This window comes from Nicotiana attenuata, chromosome 11, assembly GCF_001879085.1.
Source record: "Nicotiana attenuata strain UT chromosome 11, NIATTr2, whole genome shotgun sequence".
NCBI lineage: Eukaryota > Viridiplantae > Streptophyta > Magnoliopsida > Solanales > Solanaceae > Nicotiana > Nicotiana attenuata.
The window spans coordinates 29,617,462-29,638,478 of record NC_031999.1 but is presented as its reverse complement, the minus strand read 5'-3'; the positions used below and the strand labels follow the sequence as shown (position 1 = coordinate 29,638,478).

The 21,017-nt window shown below is 41.2% G+C and overlaps 1 protein-coding gene across 1 annotated transcript; it reads right to left on the bottom strand.

Moving 5' to 3' along the window:
- Positions 13,089 to 19,471, bottom strand: LOC109234787. The gene is made up of 11 exons (XM_019400845.1): positions 19,435 to 19,471; positions 19,298 to 19,356; positions 18,613 to 18,797; positions 16,997 to 17,435; positions 16,272 to 16,911; positions 15,710 to 16,206; positions 15,610 to 15,616; positions 14,528 to 15,348; positions 14,207 to 14,443; positions 14,001 to 14,095; positions 13,089 to 13,833 (listed from the first exon to the last, which is right to left on the bottom strand). Exons 1-11 carry the CDS (start codon positions 19,469 to 19,471, stop codon positions 13,089 to 13,091), a joined length of 3,762 nt encoding a protein of 1,253 aa, XP_019256390.1.

The following is a 21,017-nucleotide window of genomic DNA, read 5'->3' as shown; positions in this document are numbered from 1 at the left end:
CCACCGCCTACGATTAGGTTGTATGGTTATCTACTTGCGAGGTTTCGGGTTATTAGCATATTGATGAGCTATTCCAGCTGCAGGAAAAGAACATAAGTGGTAAATTGAGCAAAGGAATTGTTAAGGTGTGCTATGGTTGGCCTTATTGGCCCATGTTCAGACTTGGGGAAGGATTCAGGATTGTGCTTTGTAAAGATGCGGGTTCCAAGGGAATGATTCTGCCAGGTGAATCACCAAAGGGGTATTCATGTGCTAGAAGATTTATGGAATTGATTATATTCGGGGCCAAGTCAGAGCGGGTGGCTCTCAACAACGGTCCTAGTGAATTCAAAAGATAAAGTGTGATGCCTAATGATTTCGAGCCTATAGGTACGGTTAAGAATCAAGCTTGATAGAAGCCTATGAGAAGAGGCACAAAATGTTCTATGATGTTTTGACTTGCGATGTAGCAATTGGGAGGTACGAAATGGTACGTGGGATTTGAGACAGCATGGTCTCGTGATTCAGGGTCACTCGGGAAGAGTGCGGACGGAGTGTGTTACGTATTGAATGGGGTTATCATTGTTTCTATGGCAATCAAGGGCAAATTGGAAGAAGAGAGATCGGTTAGCCACAGTTGAGTTGGCGTGTTGGTGGTAGTGGTCAGTTCTTTCAGCGTGATCAAGTTATGCATGTGAAATGTGGCGGTGCGTGCGAGGCCTGTCGGCCGCCGTAGTTGGTGATATTCAGAAAGTACTCTAGTGTTATGGCCTGTTATGTGTAGGCGGATCCCGGAAGGGCTATGGTGGCTTAGACCACTACTTAGAGATTAGCATATTCTACGGTCATGAGAATTCACCTGTGTGTTGCTATAGTTCTCCTGGAGTGAGTTGAGTGGAAAGTTTTATATGATGAAGTGTTAACCTAATAGTGGTTCCGAAACTAAGATGAAAAGCGAGTTCTATCACATATTGGCATGTTAAGTGCAGTGAGTAGTATGGAATTTGAAGTGAAGATCAAGGTAGCAGTTCGGTGTTGACAAGGATGTCACGAGCTCGGATGAGCAGGGAAGGAGTTTCGATGTTTAAGGCAAGTTGGTTTGTCATCAGCGTCACCTGAGATTGGCATTTTGTAAAAAGGGCTTTGTATCCTGGTTAATGAGTCTTGATCGCTTTTCAGCGTTAGTGCGGCCGGTGGTTCGGAGGTATGACCCAACTATTTGTTATGGTAGGTTACGGTAGTGTGTCCCACAGGAAGATTGTATAAGTGTGGCAGGTAGTCACTGGATAGATTAAAGACTTAAACCAAGTATGAAGGTTGTGATGATATTGTTGATTCGAGAATAGATGCCTGGAGGGCACTCAGTTTATTGGGTTGTGGACTGCGGAGGATTTCTCCTGTTGTGATAGTTGTTCTTGTGTGTTATGAGAAAAGGGAAGTTAGTATGGACCTTTCAAGGGTCGTTAGCCTAGTTTAGTGCGATCAGAATCGGCTTGAGGTCGGTGGGTGGATTTAAATGTGAACATGGGCTCTATATCAGGCCAAACGTGTTCATTCAGTAATGCGCTCCTTATGGAGGAGTAGTCAGGGTGTTACCTCATTGTCAGATATTTCATGTAATGATACATTGCGCCGTGCGAGTTGTGAGACGGCTTGGTATATTTCTTGTGTGTTGAGTATCCGCGTAGAGATGATGTTATATGAGCAGGATGGCTTTTGAGATTTCAAATCATATATCGCACCTCAGTTGTGCTTGAGTTTTGTGGCTTCTGGCGCTATATGTCTCCCCAGGGATGGAATTATGCACTTCGTGTGCTTGTGACCACTGTTCGGTATATTATTGAAATGAGCAATCTAGCTCGGTGTGTATCTCCTTATGCGAGTTTTATGGGTGAATCGGGTGGCACGCCGCCATGGTTATGTTGTTCGGATCGGGTTGCGCGCCGCAACGGTGTGAAGCTGAGTACAGTTCCCCGTATCTGTTTTGATGTGTCTTGTTTCCTATTTTACGAGGAAAGCTTATATTAGCTGTGTGCCCGCGTCGCATGTATGATTCGCGAGCGGGGTGTTTGTTTAATTATGTCGACCGCGTCGCATGTATGATTCGCGAGCGGGGTAATTGGATTCCTTTTAGAAGTTTATTTTCCTTTTTGTATCGCATTCTAATTGGTAGCCTATTGGCACATTGTGGCATCATATGAGACTTTTGGTCATGTCGGGGTGGCTTATTGCCTGAGCAGTTCGTACTGGGTGAGACGAGATTGTTGGATTTAGGATCAGTGCAATCTGATTACGTGAAATATATTAAGGAGCAAAGATCATTATTTGGTTCGGAATGAGGTAATATTTCTTGTCAGAAGTATAGACTCAATGATTGGTTGACTCGACAGTTGATTATGAATTTCTGCACATCTCTTCCGTTGTGGCGGCATTGTAAGAGTTAGAGTAAGACCTGTGTATGTCATGGGGTGCAATGGGAGCATCAGATTCGTGGAATTTTGACTAAGTTGATCAGAAAATATTATTGTGGTCCGGTGAGTAAAGTGATGCTAGGTATGAATTCAGCAAAGTTATGCAACCATGTTTGGGTACAGCGTATAGTGATTGATATGGTGATCTTATGTTGGAAACAGGTCGGGCATAGAATTCTGGATGTTGGAATTGGGCTCTAAGGCTTATTTGCTTGAATAAAAGGGAATATCTTCAGAATTGATCGAGCTGATCTGCTCAACTGAGTTGTGGTAGCACGGGAAGGTGCATGAGAAGTTAAATAGTGATTTCAGACTACTTCAGTGTAGTTCTCAGCACGTTCGAGGACGAACGTATGTTTAAGTGGGAGAGAATGTAAAGACCCGACCGGTCGTTTTGAGCCCCAGCGCATCGTTCAGCAGTATGAGGCCATGAGCAGCTTCATTTCAGGTATTATGACTTGTACGCGTGGTCGGAATTAAATTCCGGGAAGTTCGGAGTTGATTTGGAAAAAGAATTCTCATTTCGGAAGCTTAAAGTTGAAAGAATTAACTAGGATTGGATTTTTGAGTAAACGACCTCGGAATCGGGATCTGAAGGTTCCAGCAGGTTCGTATGATGATTTCAGACTTGGGCGTATGCCCGGATCGGGTTTTGGATGACCCGGGAGCGTTTTGGCGCCTATTGTGGAAAGTAGCATTTTGAAAGAAATTTCATAAGTTTGGGTTGAAGTGCATTTCAGTGATATCGATGTCCATTTGGGATTCCGAGTCTGGGAAAAGCTCCATATGGTGATTCTGGAGTTGGGAGCAAGTGGACTTTTGATATCGGGGTCGGAATTCAATTCCGAAAGTTGGAGTAGGTCCGTAATGTCGAATATGACTTATGTGCAAAATTTGAGGTCAATCGAACGTGATTTGATAGGTTTAAGCATCGAAAGTAGAAGTTGGAAGTTCTAAAGCTCATAAAGCTTGGATTAGGGGTTGATTCATGATTTTAGCGTTGTTTGATGTTATTTGAGGCCTCGAGCAAGTCCGTAATGTGTTTTGGGACTGGTTGGTGTGATTGGTCGGGGTCCCTGGGGCCTCGGGTGTGTTTCGGGTTGTACCGCGCTCTTATTTGATGTTTCGACGTCATTTATTTGGACATAAAGGGGTGCCATGTTAATCAAATGAGCTCCAAATTAAGTTTTTATTGAGCCATTAGATCCGTATCGTAATTTCGGAGCCAACGCAAAAAGAATCGTCGAATTTGGACATCGTATGAGGGAGTTATGCTCATTTTCGTGTCGAGAAAAGTGCTGGTTGTTGTCATAACCGCAGATGCGGAAATTTTCCGCAGATGCGGTCAAATTTCCGCAGATGCGGAAATTGCTGGAGGCAGAGAGGTTTCTTTAAAAATCGAAGTTTGGCTCATTTTCACTTCATTTCTTCCATGGGAGCCGATTTTGGAGCAACTTTGGAGTGCCATTTTCATCACCAAGCATGAGGTAAGTGATTTCTACTAGTTTTGAGTATATACAAGGTTTATATATGGATTTAGACTTGGAAAATTGTAGAAAACTTGAGGTTTGAGGGAAAACCTAGAAAACTAGTATTCTTGGATTTTGACCACGATTTTGGGTATGGAATTTAGAGAAAATCATATATTTGAGTTCGTGAGGCCATGGGTAATCTTTATCTTCGAAAATTTTTTGGATTCCGGGCACGTGGGCCCGAGGGCATTTTTGTCAACTTTTCGATCGGGGTTAGGAATTGTTATAAATTGTGCATCGATTCGTTGTTCGGAAGGGCGTGGAATGCCGGTTATGGACCTTCGAAGCGAGGTGAGTCTCCTTTCTAACCTTGTAAGAGGGAATTGTCCCCATAGGTGAGTTAATTGGTTATGTGCTCCTATTTGTGGGGGCTACGTACGCACGAGGTGACGAGAGTCCGTGCGTAGCTACTAGTATGCTATTGTCCGGGTAGTTTAGGACCCAAAGCATGCTATATTTGGAATATTTGTAACCTTATTGACAGCTTGAATTGCTTAAATCACATTGAATTAGTAGATGAACTTCTAAAAGGATTAGACTTCATTTTCTTAAATTGTTAAAAGAGAAAGTGGCTTTTATTTGAATAAATATTCCCCGATAAATTCTTAATTGGCTATCTGAGCATGTATTTCTGTGTGTACCTGTGTCGCATGTATGGTTCGCGAGCAGGGTGATTGTTTATCTTATGTTGACCGCATCGCATGGATAGTTCGCGAGCGGGGTAATAGATGCATCTATGGTTCGTGCCGTTCGACCCTCGGCAGTGCACAATTTATTTTCTGTTGGAGCGGGCCGTTCGTACCACGGTGTTATTTGCGCATGCTTGTATTGCTGCCTTGAACTTATTGAAGTTGTTATTGCCTCTTCATGGCTTGAGAATATTTGGATAAATAATGAAAAGGAATTTTGGGAAAACTCCCTATAAAAGAAATAATTGTTTACTTGTTTCCTCTTATTTGGATTAAAAATCATGTTTATATGAGTCCACGATTTAATGAATTATTGACATCATTATTGGACCATTAGTAAGTGCCGAAGTCGACCATCTCGTCTCTACTTCTTCGAGATTAGACGGGATACTCATTGAGTACACGTTGTTTTCGTACTCATACTACACTTCTGTGCATTTTTATTGCACAGGTATATGTAACTCTAGTGGCCTACTGGGCGCAGCAGCACGGATGATTCGGGGACTAGGTGAGTTGCATTATTCGAAGCGGCCCGCAGCTAGTATAGTCCCTTCTAGTATATTGTGTTTACTTTCTGTCCACTGTATTCCGGACGGATGTTGTATTATATTATTTCTTAGAAATTGCTATGTACTTGTGACACCGGGTTCTGGGATGTATTTGGGTTTATTCATAAATTTTAAAGGTTGTTAAATGTTTCATTATTTATTCGGAGGAACATACTATGTATTGTTTTAAATGTATAAAAGAAGTGTTTTCGGAAATATTTAAATGAGAATTTGATTAAGTAGTTTGATTGGCTTGCCTGACAGCGATGTCTGGTGCCACCACGACCCTTAGTGGATTTGGGGTCGTGACAGCCTCAAATCCTGATACATCTTCGCGGCACCCGGATGAATGGAATACCGCGAACTATGGGCCTCTTCTAGAATCAACTCCCGAAGTCCATCAACATTAGGTACACATACCCGACCCTGCATCCTCAATACCCCCTCATCACCAATAGTCACATCTCTGGCATCACCGTGCAGAACCTTGTCCTTGAGGACGAGCAAATGAGGGTCATCATACTGACACTCCCTGATACGATCAAATAAGGAAGACCAAGAGACCACGCAAGCTAGAACCCTACTGGGATTCGAAAGATCTAATCTCACAAACTGGCTGGCCAAGGCCTGAACATCCATCGCCATGGGCCTCTCCGCTGCTAGTAGATAAGCCAAACTCCCTAAACTCTCCGCCTGGCGACTCAAAGCATCGGCCACCACATTAGCCTTGCCCGGGTGATACAAGATAGTGATATCATAGTCCTTCAGTAGCTCTAACCATCTCCTCTGGCGCAAATTAAGATCCTTCTGCTTGAACAAATGCTGCAAACTCCGGTGATCGGTATAGATCTCACAAGGAACACCGTACAAATAATGACGCTAGATCTTCAAGGCGTGAACAATAGCGGCTAACTCGAGATCATGGACAGGATAATTCTTCTCATGTACCTTCAACTGTCTGGACGCATAGGCAATCACCCTACCGTCCTGCATCAATACTGCTCCAAGGCCAATCCTCGAGGCATCACAATAGACAGTATAAGACCCCGAACCTGTAGGCAATATCAAAATTGTGGCTGTAGTCAACGTTGTCTTGAGCTTCTGGAAGCTCGCCTCACACTCTTCCGTCCACTGGAACGGAGCACCCTTCTGGGTCAGCCTGGTCATAGGTGCTGCAATGTATGAAAATCCCTCAACAAATCGACGGTAATAACCCGCCAAGCCAAGAAAACTGCGGATCTCTATAGCCGAGGATGGTCTGGGCCAACTCTGCACTGCTTCCACTTTCTTTGGATCCACCTTTATCCCCTAACTTGATACCACGTGACCCAAGAATGCCACAGAATCCAACCAAAACTCACATTTCGAGAACTTTGCATATAACTGCTTTTCTCTCAAGGTCTGAAGCACTGTCCTCAGGTGTTGTTCATTATCTTCCTGACTCCGGGAGTATAACCGAATGTCATCAATAAAGACAATGACGAATGGGTCAAGATGTGGCGGAAACACACTGTGCATCAAATGCATGAAGGCTGCTGGGGCATTGGTCAGCCCAAATGGCATAACAAGGAACTCGTAATGACCATACCGAGTCCTGAAGGCAGTGTTCAGGATATCTGGCTCCCGAATATTCAACTGGTGATAGCCTGAACGCAAGTCAATCTTAGAAAACACTCGTGCACCCTGTAGCTGATCAAACATGCCATCAATACGAGGCAAAGGATAACGGTTCTTCACTATAACTTTGTTCAACTGGCGATAATCAATGCACATACACATTAGAACCATCCTTTTATTAACAAACAAGACAGGAGCACCCCAAGGTGATACGCTGGGCCGAATGAAACCCTTATCAAGCAATTCCTGTAACTTATCCTTCAACTCCTTCAACTCAGGAGGAGCCATACGATACGGAGGAATAGAAATGGGTTGAGTGCCCGGCAACAGATAAATGCCAAAATTAATATCTCTATCGGGCGGCATGCTCGGAAGATCAGCTGGAAACACATCAGAGAAATCCCGTTCTACTAGGACTGAATCAACTGTAGGGGTATCAGCATTAACATCTCTCACATAGGCCAGATACGCGTCACACCCCTTCTTAACCATTCGCTGAGCTTTAAGGAAAGAAATAACTCTACTGGGAGTGTGATCTAAAGTACCCCTCCACTCTACTCGTGGTACACCTGGCATAGCCAACGTCACGGTTTTCACGTGACAATCAAGAATAGCATAATGGGGCGACAATCAGTCCATGCCCAAGATAACATCAAAGTCTACCATGCTGAGCAATAACAAATCGGCTCTGGTCTCAAAACCATTAAGAGCAATCAAACACGACCGATAAACGCGGTTCGCAACAAGAGAATCTCCAACAGGAGTAGAAACATAAACAGGAGAACTCAAAGAATCCCGAGATACGCCCAAATGCGGGGCAAAATAAAAGGACACATAGGAATAAGTGGAGCCTGGATCGAATAGAACCGATGCATCCCTATGACAAACCAGGACAATAACTGTGATGACAGAATCGGAGGCGACGGCCTCAGTACGGGCAGGAAGGGCAAAATATCTGGCCTGGCCTCCCTCTCTAGGGCGGCCTCTACCTCCCCAACCTCCACCTCTAGCTGGCTGGGCAGGTAGGGTAGCAACTGGTGCTGAAATCATAGTCTGGGAACTCTGCGGAGCACGTTGTGGCTGAGAAGTCTGTGGAGTCGCACCCCTCCCTAGCCTGGGGCAATACCTCACCACATGGCGTGTGTCGCCACACTCAAAACAACCTCGCGGCGGATGTGGCAGTGGGAACTGTGCGGTACGGGTATGCTGAGACCCCTGAAACACTGTGCGAAACCTGAAACACAAACTGAGCTGGCTGACCTACAAAACCTCTACCATGCCGTACTCTTCCTCCAAAATAAAGACCGGTGGATCTCTCCGGTCTAAAAGGTCTCCTCGCCTCCCTATACTCTCTCTCCTGACCTCGTCTGTCCTCTCTCTCCCGGACCCATCTGTCCTCTACCCGGCGATCGGCCCTTTCCACCTGCTGAAATGAGGCCATAGGCTGTGTCGCCATGACACCTGGAACCTGACCAATGTGAACTCGCTGCGCTAGAGTGGGGGCGACGGGAGTCTAGGTCCCTCTCCCGATCTGTGAAGTTGTTGGTACAACCCGAATCAACCCCGCCTGAACCAATGTACCAAACATGCTCAGGAACTATGCTAAGGTCTCCTGAAGTGCTGGAGTAGTAGTAGCAGTAGGCGTATAAGGCGTCTGGGCTCCAGCTGGTGGCTCCTATGTAGCAGCTCGCGCGGGCACTCTGGCTGCACCGCGTGTGCGTCCTCGGCCTCTACCCCGGCCCCGACCTCTGACGGCTCTCGCAAGGGGCGCGGGTGCCTGGTCATCTCCGGTAGTACGTGTCCTCACCATCTGTGAGAGAATGGAAGACAGAGGTTTAGAATTGTGATGTCAAAAATCTCGTACGACAAAGAAGTCAAATGAAGTGGAATTTTCCTAACAGTTACATAGCCTCTCGTAGATAAGTACAGATGTCTACGTACCAATCTGCGAGACTCTAATAAACCGGCTTGTGATTCATGACTCCTATGAACCCGGCTCTGATACCAACTTGTCACGACCCGAGTTTGCCCTCCGTGAACTGTCGTGACGGCACCTAGTCTCTACGACTAGGTAAGCCTAACAATTTGCGGAAAAAAGGAAACGGAAGATAAAACTAACCAAAAACTGCGGAATAAACATAAATAAAACGTTTAGGATGCCGCTCGGCATATACAAATATAAACTCTCAAACTGAATCAACTCCCAAACCCAGAATCTCATGAAATCACAAGCTATGGAATAACTACAAAGTGCTCTAACTCCAGAATGTCTAAACAAAAAGTAAATACAGGAGAGCTAAAGCTAGAAGAGAGAATAGAGAGGGACTCCTCGGTCTGCGGACGCGGCAGATATACCTCGAAGTCTCTAAAGATCGCCTCGCCTCACTGATGATATGGGTGAGACGAAGAACCTGGATCTACACATGAAAAACATGCGCAGGAAGGGCATGAGTACACCACATCGGTACTCAATAAGTGCCAAGCCTAATCTCGGTTGAGTAGTGACGAGGAAGGCCAGGGCCCTAACGGTCATATACAAATATATATAAGGAAACGAAACAGTATGAAGTAACACAATATAATAAGAATAACAACAACTACGACAGAGAGACAAATCACAGAAAAGAATATAGCCTCACACAGAGATAGCAACCGGGGATCTACCAGGATACCGTCCTGTAGTCCCCAAATGTAAATATCCAGTGGATCTCCCGGGTGTCTTCCCATAGTCCAACTCATAGTGCGCGGGGGAGATACCGGAATACCGATCCGTAGTCCCCAGATGTAAATACCCAGTACTGGGGGAATCTACCAGGTGCAGTCACGTAGTTCCATATAACTGTGCAGGGGGATCTACCGGAATATCAATCCGTAGTCCCAAATAAACAGGCAAGGGAGATCTACCGGGAAATCGCCCGTAGTCCCAAAGTAAACACACAGCAACAACACGAACAATATCCAATTCAATCTAATTTCATACCAAAGTAAACAGGTAATTCTAACCTAGCATGCTGCACAGAATTCAGATAAAAGCAGTTTGAGCAAGTAAAATTATCGAGTCATTTAGACATGCTTCCCTAGCTAACAGTAGATTTAACTTTCAAGTAGTGTAAACAGGGAAGAAATACACAATTATAGTTATTAATGAAAAAAACCGGATTTTCAACAATTAGCACATGTACGCACTCGTCACCTCATGTACAAGACATTTCAGATAACAACAATACCAATCCTAAGGGGAGTTCCCCCACACAAGGTTAGGCAAGCCACTTACCTCGAACCAGCTCAAAATCAATCTGATATCACGCTCTTGCCACGAGTACCCAACTCCGAGTGGCCCAAATCTAATCAAATATATTTCATAATGTAAATATAACTACAAACAATGAATTTAGCTAAAGGAATTGAAGCTAAGGTTAGAAAATAGAAAAACGCCCGAAAATCCTCCCCGGGCCCACGTCTCGAAATCGGGTAAAAGTCACAAATTATGAATACCCATTCAATTACGAGACTACCCATACTAGTTTCACTCAATTCCGACTCCGAATCGGCTTTCAAATCCCAAAAATTCATTTTATGAAGTTCCACAATTTTTCCCAAATTTTCACCCCAAATCTCTGCTCAAATGATGAATCCAACGTTAAAATCATGTATTTTAGCTTGAGTTAGAATCACTTACCCCGATGGTTTTCTTGAAAATCTCTCAAAAAATCGCCACAACCCGAGCTCTTTAGGTCAAAACATGAAATAAAACCCCAAACCTCGTATTTATTGTGCACCTCTCGGATTCCCGTCACCGCTGACCGCGGTAAAACCATCGATGTCGCGCTTCTGGTGGCTGCACAGACAGGCCTTAGTACTTTGGCCATAACTTTCTCTACATATGTCCAAATTATGATTTCTTACCTTTCTGGAAACTAGACACGAAGGGCTACAACTTTCGTTTTTGAATCATCTCAAAATTCCTTGTAGATCAAAAGATATAGGTTTCCGAAGTTGGACCAACGACCTGCGGATTCTTCATGACCGCAGACCGCGGAAAAACCTCCGCCCCAGCGGTAAGACCTCCGCCTTAGCAGAAAAACTTCTGCCTCAGCGGTAAGACTTCTGCCCCCAGCGAAGATTTAATCATCAGATACATTTTCTAAGCTCCGGAATGTCCGGACTCGCTCAAAACTCACCCGAAACACACCTGGAGCCCCCGGGACCTCAACCAAACATACCAACCAATTCTAAAATCATATGGACTTAATCCAACCCTCGAATCACATCAAACAACGCTAAAACCACGAATCACCCTCCAATCCAAACCTAAAGAACTTGAAATTTCAAGAATCCCACAACCGATGCTAAAACCAACCAAACCAAGTCCGATTGACCCCAAATTTTGCACACAAGTCACATTCAACACTACAGAGTTATTCCAACTCTTGGAATCGGATTCCGACCCCGATATCAAAATCTCACTATCGAATCGGAAACTTCAAAAATTCAACTTTCGGCATTTCAAGCTAAATAAGCTACGGACCTCCAACATACAATCCGAACACGTCCCTAAGCCCGAAATCACCCAACGGGGCTAACAGAATCGACGGAATTCCATTCCGATGACGTCCTTATACTGCTTCGACTACGGTCCAAATTCTAAAGCTTAAGCTCTCATTTAAGGACTAAGTGTCCCAAAACACTCTGAAACTCAAAACGAATCCTCCCGACAACTCACAATAGCAGAAATAAGCACGGGGGAAGCAGTTATTAGGGGATCGGGGCGTTAATTCTAAAAACAACCGACTGGATCGTTACAAGAGCATAAAAGTGGGAAATTGTGGGCCCCCAGCTTGGCGGCAGGCGCCCCTCATAGCGCCCAATTGGTTTTGCTCTATATCGACTCGGAGTGGGTTATTTTGGCCCTACACGCCTCCACCTGTATAAAAAAGATTCTAAACCTACTTTTTGGGGGTTGGACATTATTTGGAGGCAAGAACATCAAGTGGAGCAAATTTGGAGGTGATAACCATTGAATTCTTCATTCCTTTATCTTTTATTATTTTATAATTTATTTATGTAAAATACTTGTATGATTGTTACTACAACTGCGGGTTGCTAAGCACCCTATTTTCTAGAGTTGTGATTGTCATGAATATTGACGTTTATTAATTATATATTTGTTGGTTCGAATTATCATCTTTTATTTGTTTCTCTAATTCTGTGCATAATTATTTAATTATATGGCCAACAATTGAATTCTATTTACTACTATGATGTGCTTGGAAAAATCATGTCTAGATTAGAGTAAAATTAGTGAGAGCTTATTTCTAAACCCGTGGGTCAGCGAAAAATTTCGCTATTAGGATAGATAGTAAGCTCCAAAAAATAAAAAGAGAACAAAGGCAATTACGTGAAGATTCTAAGTGCATGTGTTGGACAGTCTTTATATATACTCGGGATGTTCATCTACAACCAGAACATAGCTATTTTATAGAATATATGTCCATCTTGAATTCTCAACAATAAGTTTGTATAATTGTATTATAAAAGCTTATTATACTCTTGTATATTGAATATGAATGAAAGGATTTTATACTAAGCAAAACCTAGCTTGTGATTTTAGTTTGATACGGTATCAAGAATCTAATGTCTACCTCTTTTTCCTCCTCCATCACCAATAGTCTCTTCCCATTTTTGCCAAACTCTCTCAATTATACGGGCTATTGCATCTCAATTAAAATTACTCTATAATTTATTTATTTTTGAAAAATATAATTGTTCTCCTTTATGTTAACATGAAGAGAAAGCAGGAGAAACTAGGAAGATCAATAACCAGGCTTTACGCCATGTTTACTGAGAACAGAAGCTTCGAGAGAAACCAATTACTCTGTATATCAGAAAATGAATCATTGGTTTATTACATACATGGGCTTCACTATTTTATAGTGACCCGGAAAGAATACAAAATGAAAATACAAAATGAATGGACTAACTGCTGATCTGTACATTTGGGCCAAACTATAAATACAAAGAGTAAAAAAATCTACTAGGCCCAAAGTTATTAACCAGCATCTAATTTTCCAATTCTAACAGCCCCCCTCAAGTTGGAGGGTGACAAAACCCCCAACTTGCGAATGTGTAAGTGGTGAGTAGGACCAGGAAGAACCTTGGTAAGAAGATCAGAAGCCTGTGAAGCACTAGGAGTGTGAACCAGAGATATCAGCCCATCTCTAAGTTTGGCACGTACAAAATGACAATCCAGTTCTATGTGCTTTGTCCTCTCTGAAAGACAGGATTTTTTGCAATGTGAAGGGCAGCTTGGCTATCACAAAATACAGGCACAGGAGAGGAAAGGATTACACCAAAATCAGACAACAACCTAGATAGCCAAGTAAGTTCAGCCACAGCCTTACTCATAGCTCTGTACTCAGCCTCTGCAGAGGAAAGTGAAACGACAGGTTGCTTCTTGGATTTCCAGCCCACCAAGCTGCCTCCAAGGAAGATGCAGAACCCAGTAACTGAACTTCTACTGTCAGGGCAAGAGGCCCAGTCACTATCACAGAACACCTGTAAGGACATAGCAGGATCATTGTTGTAAAAGATCCCAAAATCAGCTGAACCTTTGAGATATCTGAGAAGATGAAGAGCAGCCTTCATATGTGGTATGCAAGGCTGCTGCATAAATTGGCTCAAATGTTGGACTGCAAAACTGAGATCAGGTCTTGTATGGGTCAAAAAATTCAGCTTGCCTATGAGACTTCTATACTCCTCAGGTTTAGGCAAAAGTTCACCTTCCTTGGCCTTCAATTTCACATTCAATTCAAGAGGGCATGTGACAGCAGTACATTCAAGAGAGTGAAACTCATCTAAAAGGTTATGAATAAATTTCCTTTGATGCAATAGAACCCCAGAGGGAGTATAGAGAACTTCAATACCAAGAAAATAGTTAAGGAGACCCAAATCCTTGATCTTGAACTGATCATGAGAAAACTCTTCAGGGCAGAAATTTCTGATAAATCAGTACCAGTTAGGATAATGTCATCTACATAAACAGCCAATATAACCAAAGAGTCCCCAGATCCCTTAGTGAAGACAGAATAGTCATTGAGAGAATGCATATAGCCTCTGGAAGAGAGAGCTTGAGACAACTTAGCATATCATTGTCTGGAAGCTTGCCTCAATTCATAAAGGGATTTCTGGAGCTTGCAGACCAAAGAAGGAGAAGAAGTGGAAGCAGGAACAGATAGACCAGGAGGAAGTTTCATAAAAACCTCTTCATCAAGATCACCATGCAAGAAGGCATTATTGACATCAAGTTAAAACAAAGACCACTATTGCTTGATAGCCACAACAATTAAGGTCTTAATAGTGGACATTTTTACAACAGGAAAGAATGTTTCATGAAAGTCAACCCCTTCCACTTGAGTGTCACCCCTGACCACCAACCTAGCCTTGTACCTCTCTATACTACCATCAGCCTTATATTTCACTTTGTAAACCCATTTACACCCAATAGGCTTCTTGCCATGTGGCTGCTCCACAATTTCCCAAGTCCCATTGGCTTCCAAAGCCTCAAATTCCTTCCTCATGGCATCTTGCCACTCAGGAATATTGGCTGCCTAGGAGTATGAATTTGGCTTTGGGACATGAAACTGACCAGTGGAGTGGACTGAGATGGAATTGGAGGATGAGGACTGACAAACATAGCTATTGAGGTAACTAGGGGGGTTATGTGGTCTAGAGGATCTTCTCAGAGTAGGTAATGTAGAAGAAGAAAGAGGGATAGAATGATCAACAGGTGAAGGATCAGGAGGGAAAGAAGTATTGGAACCAGGAGGTGAAGGAATGGGAGATGAAGTGGGAGTAGGAGCAGGATGTAAAATAGGAGATGGAGGATCAATAGATGAGGAAGAAGGAGGTGGAGTAGAAGATGAAGTAGGAGGAGGAGGTAAAGAACATTCAGTATCAAAGCAAGTGGATAGAGGAGAAGAAAAGATGTGAGAAGGCTGATCAGAAGCCTTGAAGAATGGAAAGATGTGTTCTAAGAAAATGACATCTCTAGAGATGAAACAGGTTTTGGAAATGTGGTTATAGAGTTTATAGCCTTTCTTAGCAAAGGGATAACCCACAAATACACATGGGATGGATCTGTGAGAAAATTTGTCCTTATGCAACTTAGTTACAGTGGAGTAACACAAACAACCAAAGGCTTTAAGATGAGAGTAAGAGGGAACAGAACCATATAACAACTCATAAGGACTTTTGTGATTCAGGAGAGGGGATGGAAACCTATTGATCAAGTAGGTTGCAGTTAGAACACAGTCACCCCAGAATCTAATGGGAAGATGGGATTGAAATAACAAGGCTCTAGCAGTCTCAAGCAAATGTCTGTGCTTCCTTTCCACCACTCCATTCTGTTGGGGAGTGTGTGGACAGGAAGTCTGATGTTGAATTCCTTTTTCAGAGAAGAAAATAGAACCTGAAGCAGTAGGGCCCAATTCTAAGGCATTATCACTCTGACAGTCTGAACCATAGTATGGAATTGAGTTTCAACCATTGCAATGAAAGCCTTGAGTAAATCTAAAGCATTACTCTTGGATCCCATAAGATGGGTCCAAGTAGCCCTTGAGAAGTCATCTACAATTGTCAAGAAATATTTGGAAGCATTGTAGGTGGGTGTGTGATAAGGTCCCCAAGTATCTATGTGAATTAATTGGAATGAGTGAGTAGATTGTATACTACTATCAGAGAAAGGCAGTCTTGTTTGCCTAGATAATGGACAAACAGGACATCTAAAGGATTGTTTAAGAGGAAATTTACAATTTAATGCAGATATAGTTTTATATCTGCATTATTTATATGTGCCCTAGTCTATAATGCCAAACAACTTCATCTTTATTCATATTATCAACAGCTGATATGGTATTTACAGGTGAGCATTCATCAACTACACTAGCATGAACAGAAGAATTAGAAACTGAAACATTTGAAAGAGCAGAATGATTAGAAGAAAAGAAATCTGGATTAGGAGCAATGATAGACTGGAACAACTTGTAGAGTCCATTGTCCAGTTTACGAAGTACCACTGGCTTCCTCACTGAAGGGCCGTGTAAAGTACAAGCAGCCTTGGTAAACTGTACCATGTCATCAGAATGAGAAAGTAATTTGTAGACAGAAATGAGATTATACTGAAAACTAGGAACATAAAGTACATTGTGCAAGATCAAATCAGGCAATAGAGCCAATGACCCAATATTGGTAACCTTGACTTTATAACCATTTGGAAGGGAGACAAGGTATGGAACAGGTAAGGTTTGGACATTAAAGAGTAAGCTTTTTGTGGAAGTCATATGGTCAGAGGCCCCAGAGTCTATTATCCATACTATACCATCCACTTTAGTCAACATACATGCACCATAAGACACACCAGGGGGGGAATTAACTTACCAGCAAAATTGGCTGACCCCATTAGGCTTGAGGTAGATGGAGAAGAAGACAAGTGCGACTGTTGAAGCAACATCATCAATTGAGAGTACTGATCCTTGGTAAGCCCAGGGATAGCAGACATGTCTTCAGACTGTGGAAGGGTACCATGCTCAGCAGGAATGTCACCAGTCCCAGATTCAGGGTGGTTGGTGAGCTCAACATGTGCAGCAGTCTTTCTAATGTTAGGAGTTTTGGTGAACTTGAAATTTGGGGGATAACCATGGACCTTGTAGCATTTTTCTATAGTATGTCCAGGTTTCTTACAGTACTTGCAGGTGACATTTGGTTTAGATGATTCAAAATTCACTTTAGAAGGGTAACTCTGCCTGGACACTCCAACATTAAAAGAGGCAGAAGTAGAAGGAAACTGAGTTGCAGCAGACACATTGCTCTGTGTTTCATCAGACAACAGAATGCTATAGACAGCTCCAACTGAAGGAAGTGGTTTCATCATGAGAATATTGCTTCTGGTTTGGACATACGTATCATTTAAACCCATTAAGAATTGATAAGCCCTCTGTTCCTCATCTTCAGCAGACTTAGCCCCACAAGAACACACCCTAGTTCGACCAGTAGATATGGAAGCTATTTCATCCCATAACTGTTTGATTTTGTTGAAAATAAGGCTATGTCAAGAGATCCCTGGGAAATGTTGCTAACTCTTTCTTAAGTTCGAAAACTCTAACACCATCAGCCTTACCATATCTTTCTTCTAACTCATTCCAAATTTGCCGAGCAAACTCTGAATACTCCACACTGCGAGATATTTCTTTAGACAAGGAGTTTACTAACCAGGAAATGACAAGGTCATTACACCTTTGCCATTGTCTAGCAAGAGGTGAAGAAGGTGAAGGTTTCTGGGAGTTTCCATTTATAAAATCTAGTTTGTTTCTAATTGAGAGTGCGACAAGAATATTGCGCCTGCAACTTCCATATCCTGTTCCATCAAACGGAGTGGAGACCAACGAGGTCCCCAAAACATCTGATGGGTGCACATAGAGAGGATGACATGGATGAGTATAATCATCCTCATGGAAAACAGTGCGAGAGATAGCAGGAGTTGAAGAAGAATCAGGAGTTCCGTTGGTCATGTTATCAGATTGACAATCAATTATATAGAAAAACCTAGGTCATGCAAGCAGAAATACAAAGAAGTAGTGAATTATGGGCTTGATGTTACCAATCTCCTTCGCAACCGGAAAGAGTTACGGCCTTCAACCAGGAAAACACTTCAATATCAAACACCATCATAGAATTCCGATACAAGTAAAACCCTAATTTCAGTCGAAATCCTTGAAATCGTTTGAAAATGAAATTCACTGCTTCTATGTACTGGAGAAGATGGTTGAACACAATTTTGGAGAAAAATCAAGCGGAAAAACATTACCAAACCACGTATCTTCACAAAATCAAAAAAACGGACGAAGTGTGCATAAAACCAACGATAGAGGATGAGTGTGAGATTAATCGAATCCTCAGCACGAGATTTAGACGGATCTCGGCTCTGATACCATGTTAACATGAAGAGAAAGCAGGAGAAACTAGGAAGATCGATAACCAGGCTTTACGCAATGTTTACTGAGAACAGAAGCTTCGAGAGAAACCAATTACTCTGTATATCAGAAAATGTATCATTGGTTTATTACATACATGGGCTTCACTATTTTATAGTGACCCAGAAAGAATACAAAATGAAAATACAAAATGAATGGACTAACTCCTGATCTGTACATTTGGGCCAAGTACATTTGCACTACAAGAAATCACACTTATTGCGGCGACAAAGGTCGCCACAAAAGCCCTATAAGTCGCTGCTAAACGGTATTAGCGGCGACTTTTGGGCATTTCCCTGTTCTTGAGGACGGATTTCTAGTTATAGAGGACGGATTTTGGGCATTTCCCTGTTCTTGACATCGATTCGATGTGTTCGAGAGATGAGAGTGTTCTTCACTTCTGTCTCTGGAGTCTGGACCGATTTTAGTGTTTCTTTGTTATTTTAATTTTTAGTTTACTTAATTAGCTTCTTTTGTTATTTTAAAAGGTAATAGGAGCGACCCGGTTGCTGCAATTAATATTTAGCGGCGACTTCACAATAGTCGCCACAATAAATATGGAGCCAAAATTTTAGTTTTAGCGGGAGTGAAAATTTTAGTCACTTAGAGGCGACCCATAAATAGTCGCTGCTAAATATATTCAAATTTTGGCGACTTTTAAAGTCGCTGCTGATAATATACATTTTGTAGCAACTTTTTGGGTTGCTGCTAAATGTCGCCACTAATTATCCAATTTCTTGTAGTGGCACCTGAACAACTGATGTTGAACCTCACAGTGCTTCAAACCAAGGAATCCTCCAAAACTGGTAGTACCAAATAGTTTGTACTGCTCTGGACTAAGCTTTTCCTTGAGGTTGGAGATTATGTCGGTGTTAGTGTAGGAACTGATATGCGGCGATAAAATAGGCTGGTGTTTTACAAAGAATGTTATTTCCTGTATACAAACACAACAAAAAAGATAAATATATGCTTGAAAATACAGATGAATACAGTTAGGTTGATACATTACCTTAATTATTTTTGGTGTAGGTTGTTTATGAGTTCAAAACATTATAAATACATGTATATACGAAATACATGATACATAACTCATTCATGAATACATCAAACTACATTGATAATTACAAAAACAACAACTGTGAGTTATGACAATAATGACACAAATTGTTGGTGTATTTAAATTACTATTTTATGAACTCAAATACATATAAATACATCTAAAAACAACAAGATAAAATCACTATACAAACTAAAAATCAGTGTATGCAGACTAAAATACATATAAATACATTTACAATTACCTTGTCCTTTGGTGTTTCTGAGCTACTTCCTTTAGCGACCTCTTTTTCCTTGCTCCAAAAGCATCATCGATAATTTTTCTTCTCTTTTCCACATCTGGAAGTGTTGATTTTTTCAAAGATATCTCATCTTGACCTTCATAGGATCACTGGCTATTTTATTTCGCCTTTCGGCTTCAATGATTGCTGATGAACCTGCAAATACATGTTTCTCTTAAGTGATTTAAAAATTGAAAGATGGCCTACCAATATTGAGTGCCTTAGTGGGTATACCTCGTGTAACCCTCTTTGGGGTTGTTGAATCAGCCATGGAAGAGGAAATTTGATGTTTTCTGCTGAAAACCTAATAGTGGTGAAGATTTGAAAAAAAAAAGTGAGGAGAAAAAGAAGAAGCTTGAACCGGCCAAAAACTCAAAAACTTTAACACTTACCACAAATTTTGGAGCAAAAACGTTAAAAGTGAGAGAGAGAATCGTGTTGTGCGAGAATCGTGCTTCAACAATCGCGAATACGACCTTGCTGTGAAAGAGAGATCGTGGAGAGAGAAAGAAGAAGTATTTTGATATGATTTTGGGAGTTAATAACTGAAAGAATGAGAGAGAAAAATGGTACATAGCGTATTTAATGCCTTAGCGGTAGTGTATACCATAAATACCTATTTTGCTATAAAAAATAAAAGGTAGCTATAGAATATAATATTTTCAAAGAATTTTGATTTATAATAAATAGGGTGTAAACCTTTGGTATAGGAGGTAAAATTTTCAAACAAAAAGAAGGGAGTATTATATTACTTGATGGCATTTTTTTCTTTTTGTCATGGAACCTAGCATTAATTTTTCATCATGTTAATTAAGCATCAAGCCGCACCAGTGGTCTAGTGGTAGAATAGTACCCTGCTTCCCGGCTGGTGCAATCCTTTTTTCGATAAATGTGCTGTGCAATTTTTCGGCAACCTGTTTAAGGAAAAACTTAAAACTTCACGTTAGGTAGATCACATTAACATCATTCTCTTGGGCCTGGGCCAATACCAGGATTTGTATTAGATAGCCACTTTTGCATGTGTTATATTCAATTTTCCAAGGGGTTTTGGCATAGTATAACAACATACTCATATAGTTGGCAGAAAATAGCCCTTGTTATAGATAATGACATCAAATAGCCAAGAAATATATATATCACAATAATAATACGTATATCACAACTTTTTTTCTTCTTTGTCTAAAGTCTATACCAACATGTATATTAAAATTTTATATTCATTCTTTGTATATAAATAATATTATTTTTTGTATATCAACAATATAAAATTATGTATATAGATATTGATGCCTTTACATCAATATATATCACAATAAAATTATTGTATTATTTGTATATCACAGCGTATAGCACATCGGACATATGTATACCAAAATAGATATCATAAGTTTATTTTTCTTCTTTGTGTACATCAAAAATTAATTTTCTTTATATACTAAAATATTATTTACTCCCACAATCATATTTATTATTTTTATATTTCAGAACTTGCTTAAACATGCTATACCAGAAATTTATTTTCCTTTTTAATCACTAATTAATAGTTATATTATTTGTATATCACAGTGTATAACCTAATAATAATGTGTATATCAAAAAAAATTATTAAAATTTTATTTTCCTTCTTTGTATAAAACATTTCAGATTGGAAACTCAAGTTCAAGACGACTCCACATGTGTATCCCTTATTGTAACTCGTGTATATCTCTATGTACATCAGTGATATCTCATGTATATTATGTGTATCTATGTATATACATGAAAATTTGTGTTATATATACGATAATCAAATGTGATATACAACTAGGCGTCCATAA